The sequence below is a fragment of the Ictalurus punctatus genome, chromosome 23, assembly GCF_001660625.3.
Source record: "Ictalurus punctatus breed USDA103 chromosome 23, Coco_2.0, whole genome shotgun sequence".
Classification (NCBI taxonomy): Eukaryota; Metazoa; Chordata; class Actinopteri; order Siluriformes; family Ictaluridae; genus Ictalurus; species Ictalurus punctatus.
The window spans coordinates 3,376,975-3,395,231 of NC_030438.2; the positions used below are offsets into that span (position 1 = coordinate 3,376,975).

Sequence of the window (18,257 nt, forward strand, 5' to 3'; positions counted from 1 at the left end):
AAAGGTGGCGAATTTCAGTGATGGTCTGCGTTCCAGGTTCAACGCAGGACAGGTAGGCCTCGGGCGAACTTCCTTGGGCGAGTCTGCAGGGGATTTGGGAGAGAACAGAGTTAGTGTGTGATGTAAAGCAAACCGAGTGCATCCAGCCTGTGTCTGTACCGATGGTGTGCAGGGTTTTTTCTTCTCCTTGCCTTGATTTCCACTCAGAGAGGCTTATCGATATTACTGTCAGTCAGCCGTGGAGGCTCGACTCCCTAATCCACCTTGCAAATGTGCGTGTCTGTCGTGCCGTGGTGTGGAACTGATCGGGGATTAGCGATACTTTAATAGTAGGCCTGGCATCACACTATTGCACACTGTGGTCCCATTCAGTTAAGAATAATGGACACGATGTAATGAGAGTGTGTTTTTAAAAAAAAAAAAAAAAAAAAAAAAAAAAAAAACGTTTGTGAATTTTGCTTTCTGGACTCCAAAGCAGAACAGCGAGAATCTCCAGATCGCCGATTACAGTCGGCTAGTTCCTAATCGTTCTTCTCTCCCTCTGATAAAGCGGTAGAGTTTATACCGAGTGGATAAAATGTCGTTTTCTCATATAAATATGCGGGCAAAATCCTTACCTTTTTATGTGGAAGAATTATACCTGGTAAACCGGATCAACCACGACGCCACTCACTGCTAACGCAGAATTATGTATGCCAGTGTGTCAAATCTAAATCAAATACGCCCTGCCCTCAGTTCATCATTCTCGATGCATTTAAGGCAAGCCCAGGATTTGTCGCGTTACAGCTCCAGTCTCCCCGGTTCGATCCTAAGCTCCGGATACTGTCTGTGTGCATGTTCTTGTGTGCGTTTCCACCGGGTTTTACCGTATTCCTGCCTCACACCCAGTGTTCCCGGGATAGAATCCTGATCTACCGTGACATAGGAAAAAAGCGCTTACTGAAGAATGAATCAATGACCTAGAAACGATATCATTACTTTTGATCGGTACATTTGATGTTTTTGTTCGATTTTTTTTTATGAGATCAGGCCTTGCTCTGTAAGGATTCGGTGCTGTATTTTTGCAGCTCCTTGCACTCCTGTACTGGTCCACGGTGTTATTCCTGAAATCCACTGAAATCACATCAGCACTGAGATTTCATCGGTTTTAACTTTCCTAGTTCTCTACAGTTCATCTTTCAGTTGCAGGCATTTCTCCAGCTTGTCCCTGTGGATGTCACTGTTATGTGGGATTGCCAGCTCTATCACCACTACTGTTTTGTGCACCTTATCTATTATTTACTTCTGTGTGCAGTTCAGAAGTGTTTGTACTGTGACATTTGCGGTGGTACATCTTCAGTTTCAGGCTGAGACAGGAGGCTTCTTTTGATGATGTTTACATGCCGGGTGACTTTCACTGTAAATGTGGATGAACCTCTCATATATTAAGTCCTTTGGGCTTGTTATTCTAGGAGCATTGCATTAGCTCCATGTTGGTTTATGGTTCAATCCAGCAGCCACCTTACCATTTGAGCACTAGGACTCTGTGTAATGTGTTTTTCCATCGTATCAGAAGATATCGAATATTGAAAATCGGTATATTGAAGTTTCTTTAGCATTTTCGGAAGGAGTCTCCGGTGTTGGCACCGGTAAAGCTGGTAAAGTCACAGTCAGAGGTAATGCAGTAACAAAGTTTTCAGGACGTATGGGTTTGTGGTTTCTCGTTAACATGACAAGCTGCTTTTTTTTTTTTTTTTTTGTCTTATTAATTTTATAAAGCAAGGAAACGAGAGGATGGTGTTTATAGCTGGTCTAACGTAAGCGTTAACAGGAGCTAACATGGCTCATGGCTTTTTCATAACTGTAAATGGATTTTTTTTTTTTTTAATGTTTTTTTTTTTTCTTTAATTTACAAAGAAATTGGAAGAGGAATTCAAAGGAATGAAACACTTCAGGATCTGTTTGTTATCGGAAAATCATCAACGCCGGGGTGGGAACAGGAACCCCGCCTCATGTCGAGCCACCGCGCACAACCTAGTCGACGATCGATTATTTTCCTATAATGGCATCCCTCATCTTGTTTTGTTCCTTACTCAAAATGCTGTCTACTGTAAGTGAAAATTCCGGAACAATATTCAAAGTGTTCATCATGTCTACTGTTTTTTTCTGTCTGTCCTGTGCTTTGCAGTGAACACCTCTGTAAGGTGCTTGACGTTTTCAGTTTTTCCTTGGTTGTGTTTGACTGCAACTGACAGACACATATTATCATCGAACGAAAGGTATGCGTGCTCTCAGCTCATCGTGACTCTCTCACTGTCCATAATAAATCGACTCGCACTCATTAGTACTTTCATTCGAGGATCATGTTTGAAGTGTCTGACCTCTTCCTTCTTTAATGTACAGCTCTTTACGGAGTGATAATCCCGACTTAGTGAGGACCACCTGCGAGCTTTTGCGAGACGTGATCATGCAGGACTTTCCAGCAGAAATATTCCTGCAGCGGCCAAGTATAGTGCAAGTAGGCTGTTATCATGCATGACATTTTAAATAAAATGACATTTTTTAATGGGACTTAAATGGAACTACCGAGGCCACGCTTCGCTTACAGGGCTTAGCATGCAAAATGACCACGCCTCCTTCATTGTGGACTGACTGGCACCGAGACCATGCTGCCTTTCCTGGCACTGACAGCTACAGTTTCTGACATGCATAAAGGCCACACCTTCTCCATTAGTACTGTGAGATACATAGGCCACACCTCTTTGCCTGAACTGACCTACATAGAGAGCAGGACTCCTTTGCTTGACAGAGGCATACAGAAACCATGCTTTCCTCACTGGACTGACTGGTAAAGAGATCATGCCTTCTGAGATGCAAAGAGGCCACACCTCCTTCATTAGGACTGACAGATGCAGAGACCACGCCTCCTTTACTTGGACTGAATTCCACTTAGACCACACCTCCGTCACTGGGACTGCCTGGCAGAGAGCCCATGCGTCTTTCAATGAGACTGACCGGTACGGAGGCCATGCTTCCCTCACTGTGACTTACTGGTACATGTAGTAAATGTAATGTAAATGTACAGTGACCATGCCCCTTAACTGCTACTGACATTCACAGTGGCCACGCCTCCTTCACTTTTGCTGACATGTATAGGTGCAGGACCTCCTTCACTGGCATTGACGGGCACAGAAGCCACATCTTCATTGTGATTGACAGGCACAGAAGCCACGCCTTCACAGAGACTGACAGGCAATGAAGCCACGCCTTCACAGAGACTGACAGGCGCTGAAGCCACACCTTCACAGAGACGGACAGGCACTGAAGCCACACCTTCACAGAGACTGACAGGCACTGAAGCCACACCTTCACAGAAGCCACACCTTCACAGAGACTGACAGGCACTGAAGCCACACCTTCACAGAGACTGACAGGCACTGATGCCACACCTTCACAGAGACTGACAGGCACTGAAGCCACACCTTCACAGAGACCGACAGGCACTGAATCCACACCTTCACAGAGACCGACAGGCACTGAAGCCACACCTTCACAGAGACCGACAGGCACTGAAGCCACGCCTTCACAGCGACTGACAGGCACTGAAGCCACGCCTTCATAGCGACTGACAGGCACTGAAGCCACACCTTCACAGAGACTGACAGGCACATAGTCCACACCTCCACAGAGACCGATGGGCACAGAAACCACACCTCCACAATGACTGACAGGCACTAAGAGGCACAGAAACCACATAGATTGAGAGACACAGAAGCCATACCTCCACAGTGACTGACAGGCACAGAAGCCACACCTCCACTTTGACTGACGGGCACAGAAGCCACCTGCTAGTTAGGAATCCAGGATGATGGTTTTCTGCATACAGCTTGCCATTTTTAAATAGGATGACTGTAAATGCCGTAGTACACTGCAGCAGGGGTATGAGGGTTACTAGTTGTTCCGTGAGAGGACCTGCTGGAGTATTGATTAACTTGGTTTATTTCTACCAGACATATGTATTTTTTTTTTATTTTCCCTTCCCCAGAATCTGGTGCAGCTTCTCAGTGTGAGCTCAGAGAATGATTCCAGCTCGTTGGCTCTCCACGCTCTGGCCTGCCTTCAGCAGCTCTGTGGAAACCTGAAAAGTCGGCTGCGTTTCCACAGAGATCCCAGCTTCTGCTCAGCCAAGCACGGTATAACACACCTGACTTAACACGCATCTCTGCACAACCGTGCAACTGTTTTCTGATTTATTAGTACACTTCTTTTTTGCCTCACCGCTATGAAATATTTGTCACCTGTGCTTATATTAGGGAGTTATTCCAATTGCTGATAGTGTTGGTGGAAAACTAGTAGGTTTACATACACTGTGTTTTTTTAACTAATATAACGTGTCAGTTATTATGTGTAAATAATTCCTAGAAGGACACACACTTCTATTTGTCCAAATGAAGGATCCTTACAAAATAGCTGCTTTCTGAATGGAACAGAAATGATCTCCCTGTTCCTTTCAGATGCCCTCTCTCAGAACTCCTCAACGTCGTATCCTCAGGAGGTCAGAGGGACCCAGAGGTCAGGAGTTTCGACCCCGGAAGATTTGTCCCCCCGCCCTTCTGTTCTAGGACGTCCTGGTTTGAGAGTCCGAGGGGACGGACAGGACGGCGATGCTGCCTCCACCAGGTTCCTAACAAATCATTTTAGCGTTGTTGTATTCTTTTATACAGACTAATGTGATCATTTCTCAAGGTTGATGCTGCAACACAATTGCAGTTTGTAATGGAGATTTTTTTTTTTTATGGAAAGGGGGCGGAGCTAAGCGGCTTAAGTCTAAAACAAAGATCCAGCATATGATTATTATGGGTGGAAGAATAATTTTACAGCCAAGGAAGTAAAGGATGAGTGTCACACCTTCTCCAAGACTATATCCAAAGTCTTTGTATGAAGCAAAGCGGAATAATTCATTTCAGCCTTGGTTTTGTTTTGTTTACGAAAAATAAAACCGAATCCGGCTGCGATTTTTAACACCGTGCCTGTAGCAGACAATTACAGCTTCTCTTTGACTCTGTGCGTACTACTACAGCAGCAGCAGCAGCAGCAGCTCTCAGAGAGAATTTCTCCCCGGGCCCAACCTGGAGCTGGATGGCGAGGATCCACCGGAGCTCCGGGTGCAGCAGTGGAACATGGCCAGATTTTGCGTGGAGACCCTACAGCACACACTTCCTCTCCTCAGCACAGGTGAGAGTCTGCTCTCACTTTACTCTGAGAGCCTCCAGATGTTTCTCGTTCTTTTTTTAAGCTACTCGGGAAAAGTGAGAGTCCTCAAACTTCAGCTCCAGATATGTTCCAACGCTTCGATTATTCATCCTGCTCTCTTGTGTCTCCTCGTGGATGTCTCAGAGAAGATGAAGGTTTTCCAGAAGGCACTTGAGCTGCTGTCGGACATCCTCGCGTTGTTAAGGGTCATCGTGTCCCCACATGAGCTGTGGGAAGAGTGCAGCATCTCCGCGAACGAACTGGCAAGCGTTTCCAATTTGTTCATATCACAAAAGCGAGTCATAGATAATGTCAACGTGTCTCGTTTGCTTAAATGATCCTTTTGAATAAGCAATATTAAAGCTTTGTCTATTCATTCGGAAAGCATTTTTTGGTATTTTATTGCAGCTCTTGGTTCATAGTACACTCAAAATAGTGCTGAATAGATTTTTCTGCAAGACTCGAACCTCTCTTTCATTTATTTTTAATGATCTCTCTCAAAAACAGAGCTCACGTCCACTAAAACTCTCTTTGAAATGTGTTGCTGCCCCCTGCTGGTCGTGTGTCACCATTGATTTGAATTGAATAAAGATGCTTAGCAACAGAGTTTTTTTTTTTTTTTTTTTTTTTTTTTCCCCTCTCCCCCTCTTTTCCCCACAGAGAGAGAAGCTGCGGGTGTGTATGGAAAAGCTGGGAGACATCATGTGCCATCACCGTCACCTGGCATCGTCAGAGCAACCTGACTCAACTCTGATTCACCACCACATGTCCTACATGGGGACTTCTGTCTTCACCATTCGCCTTCTGCAAACCCTCCTACCTGTGGAGAAGGTGAGAAGGCGTATAATTAATAACGCCTGTTAATAATTAATGCACATCTGTGTCCTGATACATGTGCATTCAGCAGGGCGGGAAGGTCTGTTGGCACTATTTTTACTGCAAGTCTACAGATTTTTTTTTCAGTCTCTTTTAGGGGGTCTGGGTACACTCCCCCCCCGCCCCCCCCTCGAAAAAAATTTGAACGCCACCAAAACATCTTTCTAGTCATGTATATTTTAGAGTAACAGTGGGTGTAAAATCTATAGAAATAAGGTTATTTTTGGTCAAGGTACACCTGTCTCATAATTTGTGTTAGAGAGTGATCTAATATGACTTAGTTAAATTATATCAAAATAAAGACATTAAAGACCACTTTGTCCACATCTATCCAATACCAACAACAGGCAAAAATGGCTGCAGCCAAAATACTTTTTGGATTTTATTTAGAGAGAGAGAGAGACGGCAATCAACACTACATTACTGCACATTGTATTTAATTACATTAAGTACGTTTACTTGGGCAGTTATAATCCAGCTACGGTCTTATTTGTCTATCCGAATGATTGATACGGTTTGGTGCGATCCCTTGGGTTTGCGCGCCACCTCTCGTAATGATCTGGGAGTATTTCCTTTGAAGACCAGGACGGGTGTGTGACCGCGTCATTATGTGCTCTCGCTGCCTGTGTGCGAGTCTGCAGCAAGTGTGTGAGCGAGCAGCCGAACTGTAACCGTGATAATGCTAAGCATCGTAAATAAAACCAACGTAAAACATTTAAACAGTAAACCGTGTCGCCGTGTGGGGATCATTCGCTGACCAACAGAACGGCGTGATTAAAGCGTACAAGTTTAAGATACGATGGGTTCGAACCGTTGATGGGGGGGATAAAAAGAAAATCTATTGGCTGATGAACTGTTTTGGGGAGCACGGTGGCTTAGTGGTTAGCACGTTCGCCTCACACCTCCAGGCTTCGCGTCCCACCGGGGCCATGTGTTCGCATGTTCTCCCTGTGCTGCGGGGGTTTCCTCCGGGTGCTCCGGTTTCCTCCCCCAGTCCAAAGACATGCACGGTAGGCTGATTGGCGTGTCCAAATGGTCCATAGTGTATGAATGGGTGTGTGAATGTGTATGTGATTGTGCCCTGCGATGGACTTGCACCCTGTCCAGGGTGTACCCCGCCTCGTGCCCCATGCCTCCTGGGATAGACTCCAGGTTTCCCCGTGACCCTGAAAAGGATAAGCGGTATAGAAGATGGATGGATCTATAAACTGATTTGCTTGGGGGGTTGGGGGTTCTGGCTAAGGCCTAGTGATGTCCCTGGTGGTAAAACAACACATCATGCTCAATGTGAAAAGTTGCAAAACTCATCTGCGAATATTTCACACTTTTTCCTGGCATTTGGTTACATCATGGTTGGTGTTAATAGCCTTGTAGGTTCTTTCCAGTAAAAGCATTTTGTATATACTTAGCAGTTGTGTTTTCACATCTTCTAGAGTTATCTCTACTCACTCGTATGTGTAACTTGGCAAATATTGTTTTCAGTGCCACAGGTCAATACTGGCTAGGAATACAATCACTTTATATTAGTTTCACTCCTGTATCTGGATAGAGATGTTATATCCCCCCCCCCCCCCCACCCCCCACCCCATGTTAATCTAAAATGTACTTTGTTTTGCCCTGTAGTGCAAATGTACCTAAAGTGACAGTTCTAGTTGCCAAACTTGCATTACACTCTGTCAGAGGGTCCCAGACTGCTATACTTCACGATTCCTATGTGTTTCTATGAACTTACTGAATAATATACCTTAAGTGAACCTCGAATAACTGAATAATAAGTTGGAACACGCTGTAGTCTCATTTAACGGATTATCAGCATAATACTGGCACATGCTGTACCTGTAAGTGTGTGTGCGTGGATTAAGACATGTTTACCTTTTCTCCATACAGGCGAGTGAGAACATTCCCGAGAGCACAGCGTCTGCTGTTTTCCATCTCTGTCTGGATTTCCCCTTCAGTCTCTCTTTTCCCAGCATTCACGAGTCAGCAGTGGCCTACCTGGAGCAGTCAAACTCTGAAAACCATAGCCTGTACTGCCGAGTTAGCCAAGCTGCTAACACAATGGAGGCCACATGTTCCTTTCTAAAGGAGGTTCAGGCTGAGGTAATGCACACGATTGTTATAATTGCGCACTGTATCGCTCTTGTCCCTTTGTTGTTACAGTACAGACATCCTGTATGAGTAACATTTAACAATAGTGCTTGTTCTCAGTAGAGTTCTAACGTCATCGAATCGGAGCTCTAATTATACAACGAATTAAACACATCAGGTGTGCTGTTATAGGAATAATAATCCGTGGCTGGGGTGCGTGATTCAGCCAGACACGGAGTCGAGTTGCTGTTACCATCCCAAAGACGTCGCTTCCGTTTTAATCGGAATTGTTAACATATTATAGGAAACATGCTGTTTCTTTGCATATTCCAGCTTGTTAGGAAGCTGTGGTCAGAGCGCAGGGTCAGCCATGATTATAGCATGACTGGGGCGGTTAGTTCTCATCATCACTTACGTTCTCGCACCGATAAACAGTCACTCCGTCACCAGCCTCTCTTTTTTTTTTTTTTTTTTTTCTCTTTCTTTAAACTAACGAGACAAAAACATCCAGCTCGACATGTTACGGAAAAACCGTAACCGTGCTTTAACCGTAAGTGATGGAAAGCACTGACACTGGAGACTCCTTCCATAAACGCTAAATCAACATCTCCTCACAGAAAACGTCACCATATGGACAAATACCTACATTTAATAATCTGTTGAGATCGAGTGTCCATCATACAAGTCCCCGTGTTACTAAATACACGGTAACGTATTAAAAAGAGTAAATTAATATAAACGTGTTCTAGGTAATGGATCCGTGAACATGGTCAAGGGCACACGTCATCGACACGAAGCACCACCATTGCTACGTAGATTCCTGTTGTCATCTTCACAAAGAGTCAGGCGATCGCTGCTTGAGTGTTAGTTGCACCCCTTGTGAAGAATCGTCACATGGTAAAAGTGGCGCCTTCATGTATTTTCAGAGTAAGAGTTATAAGCATAAGCACCCCTTCAATTTGTAGTATGTGAGGGTTTTAGAAACAAATTTGACACGAAAGTAGGTAATTTTGTAATTTTCTAAATATAGCTTGTACATTGGTAGTCACGATTAAACTACTATATAGACCACTAGTATAGACCACAGAGTTCCGTCAGTCCAAAGCACTTGTTTCCAAAATCCCTCTGGTATAGCTATAAATTGTTTTGCATACACCAGATCTTCATTTTTTTTTTTTTTTTACGATGGAGTCACGGGTAAGGTTTCGTTCCGATGACTCTTCCATGCAGATCATGTTTGTGCAAGCATCACTGCTCAGTACAATGGTGCACCATCACTCCTGTGTCAGCTAAACCTTCCTGCTTGTCCTTACTGTCATTTGGGGATTTTGCTTCGCCTTTCTGTTCAAGCCGACGTATACGGGCAGTCCTACCTGAAGGTTTCCTAGGTCTTCCAGATCTTGCATTAGTATCCACAGTTCCCTTTCACTGCCATTTCAGAAAGTCTGAATAGTGAGCTGGAAACGCTTTGATATGTTTTTATCGTCTTCCCGTCCTGTGCATCAGTTCGCTTTGTTTTCGGATCCTCCGTCAGCTGCTTAATGGAGCGCGTGGTTGTTGGGTGTTTGCACAAGGCTTGAAGAGTCTGAGAATTTATTGCGCTCTGGAATTGTTATTTCTAATGGCAATTCTTGACCCGCCTAACAAGGCCTAACGGGTTATCTACGTTCTAAGACTTTACAGCTGGATGTGGGTCCAAACCTTTGCACATGCTGCAATTACTATTATTTTCCTTTTTTTTTTTTTTTTAAGTTCATAAAATATCAAGTAACTGTGCATTAACCTTTTTTTTTGAATACAAATGTATATCAGAATAAAATAATGGGTAAGTGGATGGTGGTAATGGACAATGCAGATATATTTCCAATTTTAGAATGAACCTGAGCTTTGTTGAACCTCTGTGTTGTTTGGTTCTTTTAAAGAGGAGTCGCACATTTCTGAAAGCATGCTTTCGATGCACTCTGCAGGGAGAAAAGAATTGGCTGGAGTTGCTGGAGCTCGCTGGCCAAGCCATCGATGGCTTTCCCTACCATCAGCACCTACCACTCATCAAGGAATTCATCCACATATGCTCCTACCTGTAAGCTTTTCTCATTATCTGTGATTATTTCAGGAATTTAAAGAGATCTTTTTGAGTAACCGAATCAGAACAGACCGCTGGCCAAATAAGGTTCGAAAGGTCGAAAGCAATAAAGCGGCTGTTTATGGATGAAGTTTCAAGTGTCATTTTTTTTGAGAGTGTATAATAATAAGTACTACGACAGGATGTATCGTGTATGTGTGTATTCGGTGTTTGTAGGTGGAAGTCTGCTCAGGCAAGCCCACTGCTTCAGATGGAGAGCCAGAAGATTCTTCTGAAGCTTTTATCACATCCCCTGCTGCCAGTGAAGGCTGAGACATATGCATGCACTCTGGATGTTGTCAAGGTTGTAAAAAAAAAAAAAAGTCTGATATGAATGCTTCATATTGACACACGCCAAGGGAATTTGCCAGGCTAAAATAGTAGAACGTGAAGAATAACAATAAGCATAATTTAAAACACCGTGGCTCCGATTTAACGAGTACTAATAATTCGGACGTGTTATCACGCCAGTGCTTTTAAAAAAGTGATTTGATTTAAATTGAAGAGTTAAAGTAGAGGAAATATGGATTTTGCAAATAGCCATGCCATCCAGGTCTGAAACTAAAACTCGAATAAAGATGTATCGAGAAATGTTAAAAATAAATGTAGGTGTCGGCAGGAGTTGGTATATAAATGAAGACCGTTTCACAGGCTCTGTGGAAATGCGGTTGGCGTCGGAGGTGTGGACATGCAGTGAATATCTCATATTAAGCTAACATAACCTTTGCAATAATATCAACCGTGAAATTAGCGTCCACGAACATCCACCGGCGAAGGCACAACTGACATGGCGCTGGCAAACATAGTATGGATGGATACTTTTGGGACACTCTGCGTGTGTGTGTGTGTGTGTGTGTGTGTGTGTATATATATATATATATATATATATATATATATATATATATATATATATATATATACACACATACATATATATATATATATATATATATATATATATATATATATATATATATATATATATATATATATATATATACACATACATATATGTATGTATATGTGTATATGTGTGTGTACATACATACATATAGATACACACACAAATACATTGTGTACGGGCGTGTGTTTGTGCGTATATATTTTAATGCATGACATGGAGGCAGAGAACCACCCACCTAGCCATGGACTATCCCGCTTCTACCACAGTCACTTGCCAGCATTGACAAGTCAAAGCTGTCATTGATATTTGCAGTGCAGAATTTGACCGAAAGGATAAAAATAACGGCAAATTTTAGTCAGTCGTTTTACACACGGGTCGTTTAAATCTAGAACCCCCCCCCCCTAAATCATACGCAGAGATAAAGTAGTGACGTAAGATCACATTTATTTGAATGAATTATAATATAGTTATTAGAGAGAGGGAGAGAGGGAGACGTGTGAACGATTAACATTCTCCATCGTAGTTTATCTTAACGAAATTAACACTAGTTACAAAGCACCTTTTCTTTCTCTCTTAAATATAATCGGTAGTACTTAGTCTTTATTAACAATTTAGCAATTTAATCTTTTATAATCATTTTGAATCCTTTGATTGATTAGACTTGGATCATGTGAAGCAGCCACCATACAAGAAGCCATAACATATCGGAATGAAGGCGTTAATGTAAACCCGTCGTTTGAATTACCGCCGGAACTACTGACAGCGATGACGATGTTGTAAAAAATTAGCCAACACTCTCTGACTAATGACCCATGAACGCTCAGATTAATATAACGACTCGGTTATCTCGTTGTAGGAGTGTTTGGGTGTTCATAACGTGTCCAGACCAGCTTCATCCATCTGCAGCGGCGTGCATTTCCTCTTCCATCCTCGCGTCCTTTATGAAATCAGTGCCTTCGGCCTTCACGATCCGGCGAAAGAGGTGAGCTTCCTCTTCCTCGGCGACCAGCGAGAGTCTGTAATGTCAAAATGAACATTTCCGTATGTCGACGCGTTGCTTTGTAAGGATCGTAAACCTGTAATAAAGCTGTGGTCTGTCTGTAATGGCAGCTAAGGTTGCACTCAATGTAATGTTTGACATTGGGAAACGACATATCAGCGCGTGTGTTAGGTTACGCGGGGCCTTGTTTGGATTAAACGATTTGTAAGCTTGACATCATAGAGCCATCAGCTTGGTTTATGTGTGATCCCAAAGGTGAATTCGGCTGCCAAGGATCTTCTTCTGTACCTACTGAAGGGACGATTGATGATGACTGCTTTGAGTTGGAGTAAATTTAATGAAGCACTTTACCCGGTCATTCCCGTGCTGCAGGTACACACACACACACACACACACACACACACACAAGTAATACTGAATTCACACCAAGATGATGTAGGGAATCCAGAATTAGTTTTAATGTATTAACACTATGATAAAGGCTAAACTTTAATTTGCAGCGTTCTGCCATAAACAAAGTTTCCTTCATACGCTCCTGCTAAAAGGGGAAAAAATTAGCCCGTTCACGGCTAATGAATATTCATAGTCCTGCCACGTCTCATTAATTTTGTCGAGGACGCTCAGTAATTGGATCTCCCCGTCAATAAAGCGCAGCTGAAGTGCTCTCTCATCTCCACAAAGCATATTTATTCATCTTAATGATTTTCCGGGTGTGTTAGAGTCACGTAGGCACGGAGGATGCCCTGGAAAGCAGCGTCCTGCTGATAAGTGGGCTCTCGGATGAGATTGGAGACACGGCCCATTCCTCAGCTACTCGACTCCGCGCTGTAATCAGACTGCTCTTCACCAAACAACATGCGTGAGTTCTCCTAACCACCAATTTGGGATTCTGTACAGCAGCTCGGGGGGAAAAGCAGATAAGTGGCGGTTGTGGGTCTGCTGAATGCATGTTCTTATATTTGTTAGATGTGCTTCTGTGGGTTTCCAGTCACTTTCTGCTTTCCGATGAGCCTTTTTGTTCTCCAACGATATATTTGACTAATTAAGAAAAAAAAAAAAAAATTTCAATTGAAAGTACAACGTATTTCATTTTTATAGATTATATGGTAACTGGGAGGTATGTAAAGCTCAGGCTTCCACGCGATATAATATAATGTCGATTCTTAAGGGAATGATTAGATATTTGGCGACACCACTGGATCTGCTGTGATTCGATTTAGTAGCCTGTAGGGCTGTAATGATTCACGAGTATATGATTTGTTGACGATACATCGTGACACGAGCATTCTGTTAATTATGCATCTATTGCAGTTGCACTGTTTGAAAACCAGAGGTCCCAATCTGCGAAACCAGTAGAGCTAAAATTTATAGAGAGTACGCCGGTCACACGAATGCAGTCTTTCGTGGAGAGCCTCCGAGATCTGCATTCGTGAAGTGCCCGATACCCTGGTAGCTCCGGATTACAACAATCAATTGTACAACGCGTTATACGTTATATGGTCACATGACCACATTGTAACCGTTAAAGAGTTCTGCACGAGCTTTCAAAGAACACCAAAGGCCCTGCCATTTTATCCGACTTTGGAGCTCTATTTGGAGCTCGTTATGTTTCAGTCGATCATTTTCAAAGTTCCTAGGTGACTTTGTATTCGACCAGAAGGGAGAATTTACAAACGTATTAATTTATATTTAAGTTATGGTGAACCTGTTGTACATTTTTGTTTACAGTATTCAGCCTCTGTTCATTGCAGTTTTCGATGAAGTTTTATACAGAATTGGTTCTGCATTGGTTATGATTCAGAAATTGCAACATGAGTCCGTCAGAGTTTTTCTTCATCCAGATTTTGTTCAAAAATATTCTGAGAATCCAGTCGATATCGTGAATCCAGTATCGTGAATCGATTCATGACCAGAGTGTACCGTTACACCCCTAGTAGCCTCCAGTCCGATATATGAACTTTTGTTCAGAATCGTTCACGACTGATGTTTTTGTGTTATGGGTAAATCACCTTCCTAACCTGTTTTTCAGATCAGTTTTAAAATATGAATTATTGTTTACATACCAGTTGTGTGCCTTTTTAAAAAAAAAAATTTATAATCAAAAATGAAAGCTGCAAGCAGAATTAGTGGGGGCATAGCACCCAGGTCTGGCTTCCAAATTAGAAACAAATTTGACCTGATGGTGGTGCTAGTGCATTTACAGCACTTGGCCCAAATTTGGTCAGAATGTTCCTTAGACCCTCCCGAATCAGTGTGCCAAATTTCACAACTTTTTACCAGACGGTTCTATGGGCTGCCTTTTGGTGTTTGGCCACCTAATAATCCATTTATCGTCAGTGATAATTCATAATAATTGATTTAGGATTGCCGCGGCGATTTATTTCACTTTTTAACTCGACGCATTGATCCAAATCCTCCGACCGGTAACTAGGCATGTGATATTGTGTGATATACGCCATTATCCAACCATGGCAATCATTGATCGATTTGGGGTTGGTAGGTTTACCCCTTGAGTGCTAGGCTTACGAATTTCCTTGATTATTATTGCTTTACAGTGCACCGTGTTATGATTTTTTATTTTATTTTTTTTCCCAGTGTTGCATTGTGGGATTGATCTACCTTTTTATAGCTGAATAATTCCAGTTAAAAAGTTCACGAACATTTAAGGCAGCACCACCGACACTCCATAGTAGCTTAGCTCCGACGACACAGGTGCTAAACAACCGATCGTCGTCTGAGCCTTTTTACGCCGTACGTCATCGAAACGGATATCACTCGATATGAGCAGCACATGGTTGCCGTTTCCTGTTTAAAAAAAAAAAAGGGATGACGATGTTTAACACTGTTAAAAAGACAACATTCATACAAACGCTGTGTTTTTTGTGTCTAATTTAATAGCCGTGGTGAGAGAGCGCAGTCTGCTCAAGTCTAATCGTAAATCCTCGCTACCAACTCGTGTGTACTCTTTAACACTTTGCATAGGGTATCTGCGCTGTGTGAACCGCTTTTTCATGCTCCGTGTGTGTTTTTAAAGGGTGAGAAGCACGGCAGCTCGACACCTGTCGCCTCATCTGGCCGATTCAGAAGACAGCGGAACATCCCGGCTTGTCGCGGACAGCTCGACTCTGTCATCACTGCCTTCTCTCTACGTTACTGACAAACGCGTGGACGTCAGACTAGACGACTCCAACAGGTCTTACCTTAAGGTGAAATCAGGATTTCATCGTTCCACACACTATTCGTGTTCAATATTTAAAAACGCTTTATATAGGAGTTAGTTCCAATCCAACGTGGCTCCTTTGGGAACTCTTTTTACTGACCGAGCGAAAATAAACAAAATATTTGGCCATATCGTGTCTGAAACATCAGTTACTCGGTATTCATTTCTTGTTCATAGAGCTGGTGAATAGTTTATAAAGCTTTAAGTTCTGTTAATTTCCTGTTTCAGTCGTCTTCTCAGCTGTGCGTCTGAACCTTTTATTCATTCGTGTACGTTCTATTTCTCCTCTTCGGGTTCTTCAGGCTCCACATTGCACTTGCTGCACCTTTGCAGCTAGGCCCTGTTAATCACGGCTTGCAGCTATATTTATTTTTATTTATTTATTAAAAAAAAATTTTTTTTTTCAGCAATCATGCTCAAAGCTACAGCTTTATGTTTTCAGCTCTCTAATGAACCTGAAGCAAATCTTACGAAGAGCAGATAGATACGTGTTTTTTTTGTTTTTTTTTAAAAATAATTTGGCAGAACATAGCTGTAGTTAAACCCAACGAAAGGACGAACGATTCAAAAAGGTGCCGTGTAATAGCTGTGTGCGTTTCGACTCTCTGCGCAGGTGGACTGCGTGAATAAACTGTACAGTATCTTCACCTCGGAGACGGTGGATACGGTCCTGCGCAAATCCGCAGCCGAACAGCTGGCGGTTGTTTTACAGGGTGAGAAACGTGTCTTCCTCTTAGTCACACACACACACTTCTGCTCTCAAACACTTCACGTGGTGTAGTGTGTGCTGCGAAAGCATGAATAGTGGGTTATTTCTTGGTGGTGTGAAGTGGAAGGGCTATAGTCGGTTATAGTGTAAGATATACCTTTTGTCATAGTACGATTATACATATCAAACACCTAATAGAAAAAAATTTCTTGTGCTTTTTTTTTTTTTTTTTTTTTTTTTTAATTGAACATCATGGATTTTTTTTTCAAGCATTCACGTGAACAGCTTACAAGAGTGTCTGATATTGAATTCAAGCCACGATAACAAAAAAAAAAATTGCAGTCGGTTTCCAGCATGTACGGAAGCCTTAAGCGGCCATGCGTTATTCGGTTTTTTTTTTTTTTTCTTTTCTTCCCCCTCTCTTTCTTGTTTTCTCATGATCTCTGCATAACAAAAGCCGTTTTCTCGTGCCGTAATTTGATCACGAGAAAATCTCACGCTTTGGGATCGGGACCGGTGAATGCGACCGGTGTCATCACCGTCGTAAATGTAATGATTGCCCGCTGTAGAGATGGCCGTTATCTCTGCATTAAGACAGACGGGTGTCCCATTCTCAAGCGTCGGACGCTAATGTGCCCATCACTGACGGACATAAAGCTATGTCGGCTTGAGCGAGTCCCTGATCAAAGTAAAAATGAATTTGTTCCTCCATGGTGCTGCTGGATTGCGCTAAGCATCTTGTTATGTCGAGCAAAATTACAACAAAAAGAAAATCGAGTCGAGAACACGAAAGAAAGAAAAAAATAATAATGCGCGGCCGCTCAGGGCTTCCGTAAGCCAGCCCGTGGCAGCTCCGATAGCTTAGAGTTCTCGGTTTTGTGTAGTTATCAGTGTAGCCTTTAATAAATAGTATTAATAGTATTAGTATTAATTCATATTAATTAATAGCAGTATAACTTTTCTTAAATTTCTTAAACAAGGAGATGTTAGTTTAACCATTATGGAAGGAGTCTCCAGTGTCAGAACGGTGTATCTTTACTTTGGAAGGTCAAACAGTTTTCGGTCAATCGGATGACGTGGACGGATCACCCGGAGTTTAAATGGTTGTTGTTTTTCTTTGCTTCTTTGATCTCTTTTTCCCCCCCCAGATACTGCAATGCACGCGGTACTGAAGACGCAGGGACTGACGGACAAACTCGTGTCTTTGATCACAGAGAGCGTGACCAGCCGTGGAGGGGTACAATTAGAACGTTTTTCTCTCACAATCACGACACGCAAAAAGGATCGATTCGGAAACATCTAGACAAATACGAACGGTTCCCTTTTTTTTCTAGAAAACAAAGGAACTGTCTTATACGATGTGATAATGTGATTTATATAATCCCTCTTGATCGTTTTAATTAGTAAGACACCATAATAACTAGAGATGCACCCATACTAGATTTCTCAGCCGATACCGATAACCGATTATTCAGAGCGATATCGGCCGATACCGATAACCGATAGTGCCGCCTTTTATGCCTTCTTTTAAATGAATAATAATAAATTCCACAGTTCTGAAAGAAATGCAAACGGAAACGTTATTCTCTCCATTCCAACAAGTCGTTTCACAGTAACTGTTCTCATCAGCAGAACACACGTTACTCTAATGAACATGAACACAGCGTCCGGTGCGAAATTTTTAGCACTGCCGAGATTACAGAGCTTACCAACCGCAGTTTCGTCGTCATTCCACACGAGAGACGTCATCTTTACACACGGTATGAAATCGATGTGTTTTCCCGCCCTCTTTTGATTGACGGGGATATAACCGGCCCCGATCGTCGGACGTTTTTAAACTATCGGGGAAAATTAGCCTTTATCGGCCGATACCGATTACCGCGCGGTACATCGGTGCATCTCCGATAATAACAAACGAACCAGTTCAAAAGTTTACATACGGTTGATTCCGTCCAAACATTCACTGATGCTCGAAAAAGACAACACGATACATTAAGAGCCGGGGGGGGGGGGGGGGGGGGGGGGGGGGGGTGTAAACTTTTGAACAGGTTGATTGGGGTAAATTGTTGTTATTTTGTCTTCTGGGAAACATACAAATATCTTACG

The 18,257-nt window shown here is 42.7% G+C and overlaps 1 protein-coding gene across 3 annotated transcripts in view; it reads left to right on the plus strand.

Annotated features, from left to right (window-relative positions):
- The window catches only part of rttn (rotatin), a 63,131-nt gene that overhangs the window by 5,567 nt on the left and 39,307 nt on the right, over nucleotides 1-18,257 (plus strand). Inside the window, exons 3-19 of one of the 3 annotated variants that reach the window (XM_047150082.2) lie at nucleotides 1,897-2,089; nucleotides 2,168-2,258; nucleotides 2,383-2,497; nucleotides 4,025-4,172; nucleotides 4,494-4,659; nucleotides 5,060-5,214; nucleotides 5,377-5,495; nucleotides 5,893-6,063; nucleotides 7,996-8,208; nucleotides 10,164-10,276; nucleotides 10,496-10,622; nucleotides 12,079-12,204; nucleotides 12,478-12,594; nucleotides 12,942-13,081; nucleotides 15,257-15,428; nucleotides 16,056-16,155; nucleotides 17,300-17,388. In XM_047150082.2, the coding sequence (XP_047006038.1) occupies nucleotides 1,897-2,089; nucleotides 2,168-2,258; nucleotides 2,383-2,497; nucleotides 4,025-4,172; nucleotides 4,494-4,659; nucleotides 5,060-5,214; nucleotides 5,377-5,495; nucleotides 5,893-6,063; nucleotides 7,996-8,208; nucleotides 10,164-10,276; nucleotides 10,496-10,622; nucleotides 12,079-12,204; nucleotides 12,478-12,594; nucleotides 12,942-13,081; nucleotides 15,257-15,428; nucleotides 16,056-16,155; nucleotides 17,300-17,388 (2,355 nt within the window). The remainder of the gene's footprint in view (nucleotides 1-1,896; nucleotides 2,090-2,167; nucleotides 2,259-2,382; nucleotides 2,498-4,024; nucleotides 4,173-4,493; nucleotides 4,660-5,059; nucleotides 5,215-5,376; nucleotides 5,496-5,892; nucleotides 6,064-7,995; nucleotides 8,209-10,163; nucleotides 10,277-10,495; nucleotides 10,623-12,078; nucleotides 12,205-12,477; nucleotides 12,595-12,941; nucleotides 13,082-15,256; nucleotides 15,429-16,055; nucleotides 16,156-17,299; nucleotides 17,389-18,257) is intronic. The other 2 variants (XM_047150081.2, XM_017453540.3) reach the window with 2 other exon arrangements.